At 41.1% G+C, this 17,489-nt stretch overlaps 1 protein-coding gene across 1 annotated transcript in view; it reads right to left on the minus strand.

Annotated features, from left to right (window-relative positions):
* Positions 1–608: 608 nt before the first annotated feature.
* MSTN (myostatin) overlaps positions 609–17,489 on the minus strand; it is a 103,734-nt gene continuing 86,853 nt past the window's right edge. The window contains exon 3 of the mRNA XM_040439838.1: positions 609–1,644. Coding sequence (XP_040295772.1) covers positions 1,264–1,644 — 381 coding nt within the window. The 3' untranslated portion in view covers positions 609–1,263. The remainder of the gene's footprint in view (positions 1,645–17,489) is intronic.

Raw genomic sequence — 17,489 nt, forward strand, 5'->3', positions numbered from 1 at the left:
TTTGGTTTAAAAATCACCTGAAGTGTGGACTAGGCCTTACTTTTATCTCCTATAAGGGCTCTTTCACACGAGCATGTCCCTTGCGGGAATCGCGCTCATTGTGAGAGAGAGAATCGCATGGCATTATCATGATTGATAATGCTGTGTGCTTCTGCGTGACCTTTCTTCTACAGAATTATATTGACATAAAGCTGTCAGTATGATTCTGTAGAAGAAAAGTCAATCATGATAATGCTTCGCGCTTTTGTAGGTCCAGAACGTTCTATCCCTTTCTCACACAGAGCGTAATTCCAGCAAGGGACATGCTTACTTATCTTTTGCATGACTATACCTAGAGGTTCCAAAGCAGTGATAAATTGTAGAGAATTTTTTTTATTATTATTTAAAACAAACCTATCACAATAAAAAGTAGCCAAATCTGTAGGCAGCGTGTTATACAGCAGGAAGAGCAGACACTGCGGAATGTGACTGTTAGAAGAAGAAAAAAGAGTATTATCTTGATCTAAATCGAGGTTTTATTGGCTGTAGAGGAAAGCACAGCAGACTATGAATGTTTTATTGATTGATAGGCACTTTGGTCAGACCATGATCTAAAATATATTACTTACAATACTTCTTTAAGATACAAAGTTATGCACGGTCATTTAACATTCTCAAAAACCCTTTTAGTATCCATAATTAAATTTTATCATTTCATTCCTCCAGTGTTATTTTTCTAATGCTAATCTCTGATATCTGGCAGAGGAAATCAAAAGGGAGCAACAACCAGCCAATGCTCTCCACATGTGACCTTCTGTTTTGCATTGGACAATGATGTGGATTAACTGTATGGGAACTATAGCTGTTACAAGGATGTGGATGTGTCTGAAACTGTTATATAGACACTATTATCACATTTATGATATGGGACTGCCACTAATACAAGTATTATGGATGGTTCTATTGTAAGTTCGTTAATATGGCTGGCACTACCATATGATTCTATCACTTGAGAACTGTATGTGTTAATATGTGGGCAATTTATACCATGATACTTACATATATACTTTAGGGAATGTTTTGGCTAATGGATTTAAAATAGTGTGATTCTGTCAGGGGTAAAGTCTGGAAAATTGCACTAAGCATAAACGCTTTCTTTGACCACCCCTCCCATCATTTAAAGTTTACATCCTCCACTGTTCCTGACGTTACAAATTGCCACAGTTCCTTAACTTTGAAGTAAATCAAAACATGTATCTTATTATTGGAGAATGAATACAATACTTAGGAACAACCACATCTATCTACCACCATTGCAGGGATTTTCCCATAGATAATTTGTTCATTTTCATTGAAATACAACATGTTGATCGAAGACATTTTAGTTGGCGTACAGCAGGGGCCTGCTGAACCCCTAGGATTTGCTTGTTGAACCAGATGTGTATGAGGATATTTTTGCAAAAATACAACTCCACATTCCCCGGAGCAGTAATTGGCTTTATATCTTTTTGGTGCAATAATCCAGTCCCATCCAAAGGCTTCAAAATCTACAGTCAGTGGATATCGACAACACCGGGACTCTGTAGAATGCTCATCACAGTCTAGGCCAAAATCTCTACGGGATCTTTTTGGAGTGTCCATAACTTTGACCTCTATGAATGGATTCTGATGGCAAAAAACAATAATTAACATTCTATACTATAGTGTACACATTTGAAAAGTATTTATAATACAGATGTAGTGACTCATCTTGATTCTTAACAAGTAAAGAAAATGTGACTCACTTTTTCAATAGCTCTTAAAAGGGTTGTCTCAGTTCAGCAAATGGCATTTATCAAGTAGAGAAAGTTAATACAAGCCACTTACTAATGTATTGTTATTATACATTTGCTGGCTAGATTCAATTTTGCATTGCATTATACAATTTTCATTCTAATCCAGCAGTGGTGGTTGTGTTTGCAAACAATAGAAAAAAGTTCTGTCCTATGCACACTCCCGCGGACCCAGCCACCAGAGAGTCCTGCACCTTTTTCTATGGTGTGTAAGCACAGCCAGCACTGCTGGATTGCAGAGTGGTCATAAGCCCTGGATACGAGAAAAGTATAATACAATGGAAAAATGTATCAAATCAGCACTCAGAATATACTAGTAAATTGCTTCTATTAACTTTGTCTACATGTTAAATGCCACTTGCTGAAGCGGAACAACCCCTTTAACAATTTTATGTGTATTGTGAGATATGATATCCCACTCAAGTTTAGAACTGCTACATCTGAACATGAAAAATGCATTTCTACAGAAATATTCATTATCCTGCTATATAATATATAATTATATATCATGTGTGTATCATATACATCATATCGTATACATAACTAAATAAATATTAACAATAAAAAATAAGGGATAAATGAAGTATATAAAGTAGATATTTGTGTATAACATATTGTGAAATAGCTCTCTGATGAATTGATGTGTTAACAATGTCACGTAACTTAGTTGCTGCTGTTTCATAGATGGACACACAGAACATAATTTTAGCTTTCCATTATTATTCTCTTGTTTGGGATATGTTCTATTTGTTTCAAACTTTGCTAGCCAAACTTACACCTAATGCAAAGTGACTGCAAGCATGTATTTTATAGTCTAAAACTGTTCCCAATCTGATGTTGTGGTACAGGTGGCCCTTCTAGGACTGGCACTAGGGAAAACTTTGTTTGGTCCTTCCCCAACTCCAAGGAAGACAATCATGTTCTTTGCAGTGTTTTTAGTGAAGGCAGGAAGGATACAATTGTGCTTTGTTTTTATCTGCCATCACTTCTTCAAATACACTCTACTAAACAATAGTTAAAGAGAACCTGTCACCAAAAATGCAATGCAATCTGAAACCACAATGTTATAGAGCGGGAGGAGCTGAGCAGATTTATATATTTTTGTTTTGAGAAAAGTCAGTAAAACTTTTACAGGGAGGAGTTACCAGTGACTGACAGCTATCTCTTATGCACAGTCAGTCACTGATAACACGTCCCTCCTGTACTGATGCTGCTCACAAAAGGTAGAAAAAAGCAGAGATGTAAATGTATAAATTATAGGTTTTACTGAATATTTTCCCACAAAACTATCTATCAATCTTCTCAGCTTCTCCTGCTCTACAATATGGTGCTGTCAGATTGTATTTCATATTTTGGTGAAAAGTCCTCTTTAATGGGCTGAAATGGCACTGCAGACAAAAACACTCCAGGGTGTAGTCTTTCCTTTTATTAGTGGGATCAGTCCAGGGTAGGGTGTTGCTGTGGTGGGGAAAGAGTCGTTAGATTGCTCGATTAAGCTTTTAAACTAGGATCTGGGGAGAGGGAGAGTGGTTATACCAAATTGGGGATAGAATAGAAAGAGTGGTATATAGTGGGGGGGGGGGGACAGTGGGGATTTAGTAGGGGCTGTGGTTACTGCAAAATATAGGGAGGTGACTAGAAATAAGTATACAGTTATACACCCAAAAAAGCAGAGCTGTTGGTGATATCAAAGGTCTGCTGGCGAATGCAAGGAGTCTGAAAAATAAAACGGATGAACTGGAAATTTTAATGACCTAGATTGTGAGTAGTGGGCATAACCTGGCTGGACAAAAGCAATGGCTGGGTAACAAATAGGGGGGGGGGGGGTATACGGTTTCAGAAAAGAAGCAAAAGTTTGTAAAATCCAACTAAATGACAGTAATGGGGAAGACACTGAGTTTGGACTCTTTATGGATGAATATCCATGGAATGGGTAACAGTGGTAAACTATCAATTGGAGTTTGTTATAAACAACCTAACTGCCAAACAGGCCAAGGATAAAATACTGCAACAAATAGGTAAGCCAGTTAAAAATAATGGTGACTTTATTGTATGGGATTTAACTATTCCAAAATTAATTGGAACATTGAGTCCTCTAGTTGTGCTATAAGTGTAAGTTTTTATCAACAATTCATGACAATTACTTCTTTGGTGGAGGAAATGACCAAAGGAGATAAATTGCTGTATCGGTCTGTCTTGTCAAAGAGAAATTATACTCTATTACAAGCATCCTCAAACCGTGGCCCGCCAGCTGTTGTAAAACTACAACTCCCACAATGCCTGCTGTAGGTTGATACCCGTAGGCTGTTCGGGCATCCTGGGTTGTAGTTTTGCAACAGCTGGAGGGCCGCAGTTTGAGGATGCCTGCTCTATTAGATGTGGAAACCCAGGAGCACTTGGACAACATCCATAATATGGTAAACTTTAATTTATTATGCAATCAATTTCTTCAAAACGGAGCAACAAAAACCTGGAATTATAGAAAAAGCTGCATTTAGTGTATTCAGAAAGTCTTCAGACCCTTTAACTTTTTGCACATTTTATGCTACAGACTTGTGATAAAATAAAAAGAAGTTCAAAATTTTCCCCATCATTCTTCACTCCATACTCTTTACTCAGTACTTTGTTGACGCACCCTTTGCAGCGATTACGGTCTCCAGTCTTCGTGAGAATGATGCCACATGGTTTGCACATCTGGATTTATTTATTTTTTGTTCTGCTACTCTCTGCAGATTCCCTCAAGCTCTTTCAGGTTGGATGTGGACCATTATTGGACAGTCATTTTCAGGTCTCTCCAGAGATGTTCAATTGGGCTCAAATCAGGGCTCTGGCTGGGACACTCGGCAACATTCACAGAGTTGTCCCTAAGCCACTGCAGTGTTGTCTTGGATGTGTGCTTAGGGTCATCGTCTTGTTTTAAGGTAAACCTTTAGCCCAGTCTGAGGTCCAGAAAAAACAATTCAGCTTTCCCTCAGCTCAGACCAATCTCCCTGTCCCAGCCGCTGACAAACACTCTCACAGTATGATGCGGCCACCACCATGCTTCAGTCTAGGGTTGGTATTGGTCACTGCCTGGTTTCCCACAAACTTCACGCTTAGAATTAAGGTAAAAAAGTTCAATCTTGGTTTCATCAGACCAGAAAATCTTGTTTCTCACAGAAGAAGCTTATTTGTGCCTGCTCTGCCATAAAGTCCAGATTGGATGAATACTGCCATGATAGGTAAGCTTCTAGAAGTTATTCCCATCTGCACAGAGGATGTTTTAAAGATTAACCAGCGACTACTTTTCCACCGAATAAATATAAATATAAATATAAATATATATATATATAAATATATATATATATATATATATATATATATATATATATATATATATATATATATATATATATTTTAACCCATCTCCAGATCTGTCTCTCCACAAGATTATGTCTCTGGGCTTTACAGGCTGTTACTTCCTCCTGACTGGATTTTGCTTTATCATGCATTGTCAGCTATTAGACAGGAGTGTGTCTTTCCAGATCATATCCAATCAACTGAATTTACCACAGGTGGACTCCACTGACTGCAGATTCATGTGGGAAAATTCTGTAACTTGAGATGTAAAAACCATGTTCTGGTAAATAGGGATACTGAAGTATCTAGATATACTACATGCGAAGAAAATAAAATTCTGTGAATTTTTTTTGGGGTCCGTTGGTATGAAGATTCCATTTGGTAATGCAAAAATTTGGCCTGAATCGAAAGTGCTTCAATTGGCCTGAAAATTTGTGCAAGTCACTCTAAGGTCTCCTAAGCCATATTTTTTCTGTCAGATTAGTAATGCTTTTTAAAATTAAGAAACATTCCCAAAAATGTCCCGTGAATATATACTCACTATACTATACTCAATAGTATTAGGCCCCTTTCACACTGCATCGCGGAAGAGGTACGGATGCGTTGCGGGTGCCTTGCGGGAAACCAGCACGAGTGCGCATCCAATTTCAGTCAGTTTTGTCTGCGATTTCGTTGCGTTGTTGAGTTTTTTCAGCGTGCGTACAAAGCGTTTTAATGTGTTGTGCACGCGTGTTATAAAAAACTGAATGTGGTACCCAGACCCGAACCTGGACTTCTTCACTGAATTTTGGGTTTGGGTTCGGTGTTCTCTAGTTTTTAATATTTTCCATTATAACATGGTCATAATGGAAAATAATAGCATTCTTTAATACAGAATGCCAAGTAAAATGTCCTTTAAGGGTTAAAAAATAATAAAAAAAACTACTTACCTCATCCACTTGATCCCACAGCCGTTATCGTCTTTCTTCTTCTTGCAGGACCTGCAAAGGACCTGCGCTGATGTCATCTGACTTCACCACGCTCATCACGTGGTGAGCGCCGCGCGTCAGCGCAGGTCCTGCTGAATGAAGTCAGATGACATCAGCGCAGGTCCTTTTGCAGGTCCTGCAAGAAGAAGAAAGAAGACTATAACGGCTGTGCGATGAAGTGGATGAGGTAAGTAATTTTTTCATTATTTTTTAACCCTTAAAGGACATTTTACTTAGCATTCTGTAATAAAGAATGCTATTATTTTCCATTATAACCATGTTATAATGGAACATAATAAAGTAAATGGACTTTAATGGGATCCTGGGGCTCATCTCATAATCTCCTTAGCAACCATCTGTGAAAATCGCATTGCATCCGCACTTGCTTACGGATGCAATGCGATTTTCACGCAGCCCCATTCACTTTTATGGGGCCTGCCTTGCTTGAAAAACACAGAATATAGAACATGCTGCGATTTTCACGCAATGCACAAGTGATGCGTGAAAAACATCGCTCATGTAAACAGCCCCATTGAAATGAATGGGTCAGGATTCAGTTCGGGTGCAATGCGTGCACTTCACACATTGCACCCATGCGGAAAACTCGCCCGTGTGAAAGGGGCCTTAGAAAAATCAATGACTTGTTCTGAAAATATGGTCCAAAAATTCTCCCTCTTTCAGGACCAGCTGTAATACTTTATGGAACCTGATTGACAAGGCAGGGGTTGTGCAGGTATTGGTGGTAGTAGTGGCAGCAGCAGTAACTGCATTTGCTTTGTAACAGGGCTTTGGAAAGAAAAGGTGGCCAAAATATAGACAGCAGGTGATGCTAAAAGATATGCTTATGTCACTCCTGTGACAGGTCTTAGAAGGTCTGAAAGATTATCTGCACATTAGTGATCTGACAGCCTCTTTTGGTTTCACTTTGTCTGTGTGTTGCTGGTATGTCCACACCTCCTGTTCAGGTGTGGATCATGTGACCTTTACTCATCCCTATTTAGTCTGACTTTACCCATCACTCCTTGCTCTGGATAGCTTCATTTGGTTTTGGAAGAGCTGGAGTGTGGTTCGTGTTGAAGTCCTGTTCATCCATCATCCTCCGAAGTTAAGTGTTCCGCTTGTTGTGTTTTTGTATTCCCCTCCTCCTGGTTGTTTAATAGGCCTCAGTGAGACGCTGGTTCCTTCACCAGGGAAGAAACGTGTTGTCCCTGCCTTGTCATTACCTTTAGGGCATCCGAGGGTCACCAGGGTTTTCTAGGTTCCTGTGTATGGGCATCTCTACCATCGAGAGGTGCCCATACGGATAGGAGTTAGGGCCAGGAGCAGGGTTTTTATAGGTGGTGACCCTTTTCCTTTCCTAGCGGTGAGGCCTAGTGTCTTTCCCCTTCCTTCTTGTTGTCTTTTGGTGTTCTCCCCTATTACAAACATGACAGCTTATGCTATATTTGTTAATAGTGTTGAGCGCGAATATTTAAATCGTAAATTTTAATCGCGATTATCGCCACTTTGAGAATTTGCAAATATTTAGAATATAGTGCTATATATTCGTATTCGCAAATGGTATTGATTGCGAATATTCTAATTGCAAATTTATTTTGAATTTATTGCGAATTTATCATGAATATTGTCCCTAGCAAACAATAGGAAAGTTGCCTACCCCGTAGTGTTGCTTGTGAATATTCTAATTGCGAATTTTTATCATGAATATTTTATATTGCTGATGTTCGCAATCAAGAAAAAATTATGACTAGAGATCACAAATTCTCGAATTTGTGAATTTATGGCGAATATTCGTCCAAAAATGTGTAAAATATTGCGAAATCGAATATTGCCTATGCCGCTCATCACTATTTGTTAACTGCAGAAGCTTTGCCACAGAGTTTTGGGAAACAGAGTCTGAATATAAATGAACAGTATCCTATCCCTAGTGCTAAAACATGTCCTTTATATTAAGTAGTTCTATCTGCCTGACTAAATACTATCTTCCCAATCTCGAACATAATCCCTCTATGACCCTAAACTCAATGTCTTTGTGCATCTAATTGCTGTGTCTGTAACACATCCTATTACATTAGTGGCTGATCTGAAAATGAGTGTCTACCTGGGACCTTACATGGTATCTAATACATAAACCAATATCATCCGTCCTCATAGGCTGAGGCTGACAGCAAGGCATTATGGGAAAACCCACCCGGTCGTGTGATTTCAGACTTACAAAGAGTTCCACAGAAAATGTAAAAATTTGATACATTTGGCTAAATTAGCCAAAGAAAAACAAATTGCTACTGACATTACAATAAATAAATAAAAAAAATACAATTAAATACTAGCCCTCTAACAGTAGGGAATATAATCGAAAAAGATAAAGGGAAGTTGGAGATATTAATCTTATAGATTCTCGGTCAAATATCCCTTTTTCAAATAAAGAGGCATCTGAGCAATTCAAATATTCATAAAGCCCCTGGCCCAGATGGCATTCATCCACTAGTACTGAGGGAACAGAGTTCAGTAATCGATAGACACGGGGTCAGTGCCACAGAACTGGAGGATGGCAGATGTTGTACCATTATATGAGAAAAGTAACGCCCATCTGGTAAATTTGATATTTGTGGTATGCAAAATATTTAAAGGTGTTCTGAGAGATGAGCTGCAAAAGTCTATAGTGGTGAATAAATTTATTACCAACAACCAGCATGAATTCATGCCAAACAGATCATACTTAACCAACATGCTTGGTTTCCATAAAGAGGTAAGTGCAAATATGGATGTTGGTCATGTGGCCGATGTAACATATCTGAATTTTTCAAAATCATTTAATACTGTACCACACAAGAGCCTTGTGCTGAAGCTACAAATACAGGAACTAGAGGACAATCTATGCACATGGGTAAAGAATGTGTTATGAGACAAAAAACAAAAAGTCTTTGTAAATGGTACTGTACATAGTTAGTGCTGGTCGAGCACCAAAGTGCTTGTGTGCTCGAGTAGAACACTTTCCGATGCTCGGGTGCTCTACAGAGCACCTGAGCACAATGGAAGTCAATAGGAGAACCCGAGTATTAAACCAGGCACCGCTGCTCTGAAGAAGGGAGGGTGTCGGGACTGTAGTTCGGCTTAGGAGTCTCTGCTCTGACTCCATATATAGCTATGTCCATATATGGAGTCAGTGCTTGGGGACACCCCAGTGTATTTAAATCTAATTTAGCCTCTGAAAAGTTTCTGGTGGGATTCAAACTCACAACCTTCTACATTACAGCCAAGAATGTTAAACACTACACTATAAAGCTGCATGCCCAGTTACTTAACTACTTGCCATCTGGGCCATTTGCCCCCTTCCTGACCAGGCCAAATTTTGCAAAACTGACATATCTCACTTTATGTGGTAATAACTTTGGAACGCCTTTATTTATCCAAGTCATTCAGAGATTGTTTTCTCGTGACACATTGTACTTCATGATAGTCATAAATTTGAGTCAAAATATTTCACCTTTATTTATGAAAAAATCCCAAATTTACCCAAAAATTTGAAAAATTCGCAATTTTCTAAATTTCAATTTCTCTGCTTTTAAAACAGAAAGTGATACCTCATAAAATATTTATTATTTAACATTCCACATATGTCTACTTTATGTTGGCATCATTTTGGAAATGTCATTTTATTTTTTTAGGACGTTAGAAGGCTTAGAAGTTTAGAAGCAATTCTTCAAATTTTTAAGAAAATTGCCAAAACCCACTTTTTAAGGACCAGTTCAGGTATGAAGTCACTTTGTGGGGCCTACATAGTGGATACCCCCATAAATGACCCCATTGTAGAAACTACACCCCTCAAGGTATTCAAAACCGATTTTACAAACTTTGTTAACCCTTTAGGCGTTCCACAAGAATTAAAGGAAAATGGAGATCAAATTTTTAAATTTCACTTTTTTGGCAGATTTTCCATTTTAATCAATTTTTTTCTTTAACACATCGATGGTTAACAGCCAAACAAAACTCTATTTATTACCCAGATTCTGCGGTTTACAGAAACACCCCACATGTGGTCATAAACTGCTGTATGGGCACACGGCAGGGCGCAGAAGAAAAGGAACTCCACATGGTTTTTAGATGCCATGTCCCATTTGAAGCCCCCTGATGCACCCTTACAGTAGAAACTCCCAAGAAGTGACCCCATTTTGGAAACTAGGGGATAAGGTGCCAGTTTTATTAGTACTATTTTTGGGTACATATGATTTTTTTGATCATTCATTATAACACTTTATGGGGCAAGGTGACCAAAAAATTGGTTGTTTTAGCACAGTTTCTATTTATTTATTTTTACAGCGTTCACCTGAGGGGTTCAGTTAAGTGACATTTTTATAGAGCAGATTGTTACGGACGTGGCGATACCTAATATGTATACTTTTTCTCATTTATTAAAGTTTTACACTAATAGCATTTTTGAAACAAAAAAATTGTTTTAATGTGTCAATGTTCTGAGAGCTATAGTTTTTTTATTTTTTGAGAGATTTTCTTATGTAGGGGCTCATTTTTTGCGGGATGAGGTGACTGTTTTATTGGTACTATTTTGTGGGACATACGCGTTTTTGATCACTTGGTGTTGCACCTTTTGTGATGCAAGGTGACAAAAATTGCTTGTTTTGACTTTTTTTTTTTTTTTACGGTGTTCACCCGAGGGGTTAGGTCATGTGATATTTTTATAGAGCTGGTTTTTACGGACGCGGCAATACCAAATATGTCTATTTTATTTTATATTTTCTATTTAAAAATTTTTTTTATTCCTAACTTGGGAACTTTTTTTTTTTTTTACATGTGAAACTTTATTTTTTTTTTTTTTTCAACCCTTTATTTTTTTGATTTTTTTTGACACTTTTCGTCCCCCATAAGGTCATACAAGACCTCTGGGGGACATATTTGTTTCACTTTTTTATTTTTTTTTCACTGTTTATTTCTCCTGTAACTGGGGCTGACATAGTAGCCCCAGTTACAGGACAAATGCACCCCTATAGAGGCTGTACAGCAGCAATCCAGCGCTGTACAGCCTCAGTGCAGGGCTGATCGAGGTCTCTGAGAGACCTCACACAGCCCCTGCACACTCCGGTCACGGCGGTCACATGACTGCCGGGCCGGAACAGGAAGCGCACAGCGCTTCCTTCTCTGCATACACAGCGCTCGGTGAGCGCTGTGTCTGCAGCGATCGTGAAGGCAGGGACACCTGGGAACTGTCCCTGCCTTGTCTTAGGGTTGCCCTGCTGTCACTGACAGCGGGCAACCCGATCAGCAGCTGCACGATTAGCGTGCAGCTGCTATTTCTGACAGGACGTTTTAAAACGTGCTGTCAGAAATAGACGTCCACCCATAGGACGTTTATAGTCTATGGGCGGACGTGAAGCGGTTAAATAAAATAAAATAAAAATCTGTTACTAGTAGTAAGTATTCCTATATAGCAGAAGTCTCATATTTATTAATTTTTTATTTTTTTTTAAGTAACTGGCCATGCAGCTGTATACTCTAGTGGTTAACATTCTGGGCTGTAACGTAGAAGGCTGTGAGTTCAAATCCCATCAGAAACTTTTCAGAAATGGAGGCTAAACTTAATTTAAATATATATATATATATATATATATATATATAATGTGTTTTTTGCCATAATATATTTACATATATTATTATATATTTAGAATATATGATATATTATAATATATGTAAATATATTATGGCTAAAACATCAGTAGCAGTTTCCCATATATGCATTCATATATATATCAGAAGTATGAAATATATATATATATATATATAGCAATTACGGTACACATTTTTTACAATTACAAAAAAAATATATCAATTTAATGTAGCCTCTATTTCTGTAAAGTTTCTGACTGTATTTGAACTCACAAGCTTCTACATTACAGCCCAGAATGTTAACCAGTACACTATACAGATGCATAGCCAGTTTCTTTAAGAAAAAAAAATAAAATGAGACTTCTGCCCAGGCACCTCATACAGGTTATACTTACCCCCTGCCCAGCACCCACATCACTCCTGATGCCTGCACAAACGCTGCTGCATCACCCGCTTTGCTAGGGAGGCTCGTCCCCATCGTGGCAGGCTATTGGCTGTCCCCACCCCTCCCCGTTGAGAGATGTTTTGATAAACGCGACGGGAAGATGCAGCAGCGGCCGTGTGGGCATCAGGAGCAACGCAGGTGCTGGGGAGAACCTGGGTAAGTATTACCTGTATGAGTTGCCCAGGCATTTTGTGGGGAATTATAGTGGTTTGTTAAGTCCTTTAAAACCTAGCTTGATTGTCAAATATTACAGAAATAACTAAATAAGCTGAAAGCACGGGCAAGAACATGGCTGATGATTTTTAATGTTGATAACTATACAGTAATGCACCTAGGCCACAGTTATCACATGACTGCATACAGATTAAATGAAATTGAACGGGGACAATAAAATAAGAAAAGGACTTGGTTACTCGGGGTACAAGTAAGCTAATCAGCAGTATCCAATTACAAAGCAGCAGATGCAAAAGCATATAAGATTTTAGGGTATATAAAAATAGAGATAAAATCCATGATCCCAATTTAATATTATTCCTGTACAAATCCCTCTTAAGGCCACATTTTGAATATGGGATACAGTTTTGGACTCCACATGCTATAAAGGATATAGGAGAACTAGATAAGGTTCAGAGGTGGGAGACCAGATTATTCAGTGAGATAAAAGGTTTCTGTCATAACTGCTATGTAGGCAGTCCGAGCCCACTTATCCCCCTCTGGTGGGCACTGATGCCATATCTTCTACCCACTCTGGTACTCCCCATGACTCAGACCTACTGGTCTCTCTCCACCTTCCTATTGGCCCAGCCACTGGCACTAGAGTTGCACTGTCCCACCATACAGGATGCTTCTTGCGGGAAAGAACTCTCTATCCCCATGCCCATAGGGTCGTGCACTCTCTCCGGTTCTTAGGGGGCCAGCCAGCACAATGTAATCTGCACCAGCCAATGGCTGGCCAGCTTGGGGTGCTTAAGGTACTTTTCCCTATGGGAAGGTGCCTGAGCAATAGGTTCTAGTGTCCTGTAAAGGTGTGCGGTTCTATGTTCGTCTTCCCGTGTACCGGCTTTTGCCTGTTGTAAAATGTGTAATTTTTATTTTAACCTCTGCTCTTTTTATGCATCAGAGTAATTTGGGTGGTGCCACTTGGTGATTGACAGCACCACTCAAATTACTCAGAGCAGAGGTTAATTGGATAAAAGTTTTACTTAATCTTTTTTCAAAAAACTATATCTAAATGTGCTCAGCTCCCACTGTTCTTTAACATGCTGCTTGAAGATTACATTCCATTTTTTGGTGACAGATTCCTTTTAACTGTTGCAAACATTGTTAGACAGCTGGTACCAAGGCTAATGAGATGGAGGGGTGCATGAAAAGGGACATACTGTAGATGCACATGAAAACAGTATAGTTCTGCCACTTTATTAATAGAGATGTCGTGAACATAAAATTTTCTGTTCGCGAATTTTCGCAAACGGGCGAACCGCCATAGACTTCAATAGGCAGGCGAATTTTAAGACCCACAGGGACTATTTCTGGCCACAATAGTGATGGAAAGTTGTTTCAAGGGGACTAACACCTGGACTGTGGCATGCCGGAGGGGGATCCATGTCAAAACTCCCATGGAAAATTACATAGTTGACGCAGAGTCGGGTTTTAATCCATAAAGGGCATAAATCACCTAACATTCCTAAATTGTTTGGAATAACGTGCTTTAAAACATCAGGTAGGATGTTGTATCGATCAGGTAGTGTAAGGGTTACGCCCGCTTTACAGTGACAGACCAAACTCCCCGTTTAACGCACCGCAAACAGTCCATTTGCACAACCGCAAACTCCCCATTTGCACAAGGTTGGATACCATGCTAGCCATGTCCCGTTCCTTGTCCTCACTGATGTCATTGAAGGTCTCTTCCTCCACCCAGCCACGTACAACACCAAGGATCCCCAAAAGGTGACAACAAGCCCCCTGAAACGCCTGCTGTGGTTGGTCTTCCACCTCCTCAAAGCCACCTTCCTCCTCTGACACCTCTTCTTCAGACTCCTCTCTCTGCGTTGTCGCAGGTCCAGCAATCGACGACGACAAGGCTGCTTCTGGTGGTGATGGTGACCACAACTCTTCCTCTTCATGCTCATCTACGGCCTGATCCAGCACTCTTCGCAGGGCACGCTTCAGAAAAAACACATATGGGATAAGATCGATGATGTTGCCTTGGGTTTAAAAAAAATCTGTTAACAGTTTAATCTCTGTTTTATCCCCTATCAGGGGCCGGTGTATGGAATAGATTTTAGGAACCGGGAGATGGGAAAAGATGTTTGGTCGGTCCTCTTATTTCCAATTTGGGGCACTGCGCGTACGTCTTGCAATGTACTGTGCCACCAGATATGAGTGGTGTGTTAAGTAGTACTATTCTTATCAGTTTAATCCCTGTTACATCCCCTATCAGGGGACATGTGTGGAATAGATTTTAGACAACTGCAAAGAGTTGTCAATAGTTGACACACTCATGACATAAATTTTATTCCTCTATGCGTCAATCTTGGTGTAGTGATGACTGTGCTCGTGCGCACGTTTGGGAGTTTTTCAAAGCCTATGGTCGTGCTGAGGTAGTTCAGTGACCCAGAAAACAATGATTCTGCAGTGTGGGCCCATTGTTGGCCTAGTAGCCTTTAATGATCGCCTTAGATGATCACAAAGAAAATTTATGTTTTTTCTATGCAAAATTCTCCAGCCGATCGCTTTTGGTCTGTTCACAATGAAGCAACGACCTTATCATCTGGGGTGTGCCAACATTGCCATTGACAACACACTCAGAGGTGGTCGCTTCATTGTGATAGGCAAGCCCCTTCACCACAACAAGGTAACGATCACGAAGGGGAATTGACACATGTATGTGCCTTTTTTTTTTGTTTTGTTTTTTCAGCCACAGTGCAGCACCAGAGACCTGAAAAATTGATGTTTTCCAGGCAGAAAGTGCACTAAAACATTTTGGCTTGAACCCTAGTTGGTGGCAGATAAGTCACGCAAGTCCTCCGGCATGCAGAGATTAAATACAGCAGCGTGTGGACCATTTTTAGCCCAAGGCAGCTCATCTCATCACCAGGCCTTTATTAGTCAAATGTATCGCCCACTGTCAGTCCCTTCGGGATCCATGCTTCATTCATCTTAATAAAGGTGAGGTAATCTAGACTTTTTTGACCTAGGCGACTTCTCTTCTCAGTGACAATACCTGCTGCTGCACTGAAGGTCCTTTCTGACAGGACACTTGAAGCGGGGCAGACCAGAAGTTCTATTGCAAATTGGGATAGCTCAGGCCACAGGTCAAGCCTGCACACCCAGTAGTCAAGGGGTTCATCGCTCCTCAGAGTGTCGATATCTGAAGTTAAGGCGAGGTAGTCTGCTACCTGTCGGTCGAGTCATTCTCTAAGGCTGGAACCCGAAGGGCTGTGGCGATGCATAGGACTTAAAAAGCTCTGCATGTCCTCCATTAACAACACGTCTGTAAAGCGTCCTGTCCTTGCCGGCGTGGTCGTGGTAGGAGGATTACTTTCACCTCTTCCCCTGTTAGATTCCCGTTGTGCTGTGACATCACCCTTATACGCTCTTTAAAGCATACTTTTAAATTTTATTTTTGAACTGCTGCATCCTTTCCGACTTGCGGTAATTTGGTAACATTTCAGGCACTTTCTTCTTATACCGGGGGTCTAGTACCGTGGCCACCCAGTACAGGTCGTTCTCCTTCAGCCTTTTTATACGAGGGTTCCTCAACAGGCACGACAGCATGAAAGACCCCATTTGCACAAGGTTGGATGCCGAGCTACTCATGTCCTGTTCCTCGTCCTCACTGATCTCACTGAAAGTCTGTTCTTCCCCCCCAGCCACATACAACACCACGTGTACCAGATAGGTGACAACGAGCACCCTGGGATGCCTACTGTGGTTGGTGTTCCTCCTCCTCTTCCTCTTCCTCTTCCTCTTCCTCCTCAAAGACACATTCCTCCTCCTCCTCTTCCTCTTCCTCCTCAAAGACACATTCCTCCTCTGACTCCTCTTCCTCTTCCTCCTCAAAGACACATTCCTCCTCCTCTTCCTCTTCCTCTTCCTCCTCAAAGACACATTCCTCCTCTGACTCCTCTTCCTCCTCAAAGACACATTCCTCCTCCTCTTCCTCTTCCTCTTCCTCCTCAAAGACACATTCCTCCTCTGACTCCTCTTCCTCACACTCCTCGCGATGCTGATAAGGCTGTTTCTGGTGGTGATGGTGACCACAACTCTTCCTCTTCCTCTTCACGCTCATCTACGGCCTGATCCAGCACTCCTCGCAGGGCACGCTCCAGGAAGAAAACAAATGGTATGATGTCGCTGATGGTGCCTTCGGTGCGACTGACTAGGTTTGTCACCTCCTCAAAAGGACGCATGAGCCTACAGGCATTGCGCATGAGCGTCCAGTAACGTGGCAAAAAAATTCCCAGCTCCGCAGAGGCTGTCCTAGCACCCCGGTCATACAAATACTCGTTGACGGCTTTTTCTTGTTGGAGCAGGCGGTCAAACATTAGGAGTGTTGAATTCCAACGTGTCGGGCTGTCGCAAATCAAGCGCCTCACTGGCATGTTTTTTCGCCGCTGGATATCTGAAAAGTGCGCCATGGCCGTGTAGGAACGCCTGAAATGGCCACACACCTTCCTGGCCTGCTTGAGGACGTCCTGCAAGCCTGGGTACTTATGCGCGAAGCATTGTACAATCAGATTCAACACATGTGCCATGCACGGCACATGTGTCAACTTGCCCAAATTCAATGCCGCCAACAAATTGCTTCCATTGTCACACACCACTTTGCCAATCTCCAGTTGGTGTGTAGTCAGCCACTGATCCACCTGTGCGTTTAGGGCGGACAGGAGTGCTGGTCCGGTGTGACTCTCTGCTTTCAGGCAAGTCAACGCCAAGACGGCGTGACACTGTCGTATCCGGGATGTGGAATAGCCCCTGGGGAGCTGGGGGGGGTGCTGTTGATGTGGAGCAAGATGCAGCAGCAGAAGAGGACTCAGCCGAGGAGGTTATGGAAGAGGATGGAGTAGGAGGAGTAGAGGAGGTGGCAGCAGGCCTGCCTGCAAGTCGTGGCGGTGTCACAAACTCCTCTGTAGAGCCACGCATTCCATGCTTGGCAGCCGTCAGCAGGTTTACCCAATGCGCAGTGTAGGTGATATACCTGCCCTGACCGTGCTTTGCAGACCAGGTATCAGTGGTCAGATGGACCCTTGCCCCAACACTGTGTGCCAGACATGCCATTACTTCCTTTTGCACAATCGAGTACAG

The sequence above is a fragment of the Bufo bufo genome, chromosome 7, assembly GCF_905171765.1.
Source record: "Bufo bufo chromosome 7, aBufBuf1.1, whole genome shotgun sequence".
Lineage (NCBI taxonomy): Eukaryota > Metazoa > Chordata > Amphibia > Anura > Bufonidae > Bufo > Bufo bufo.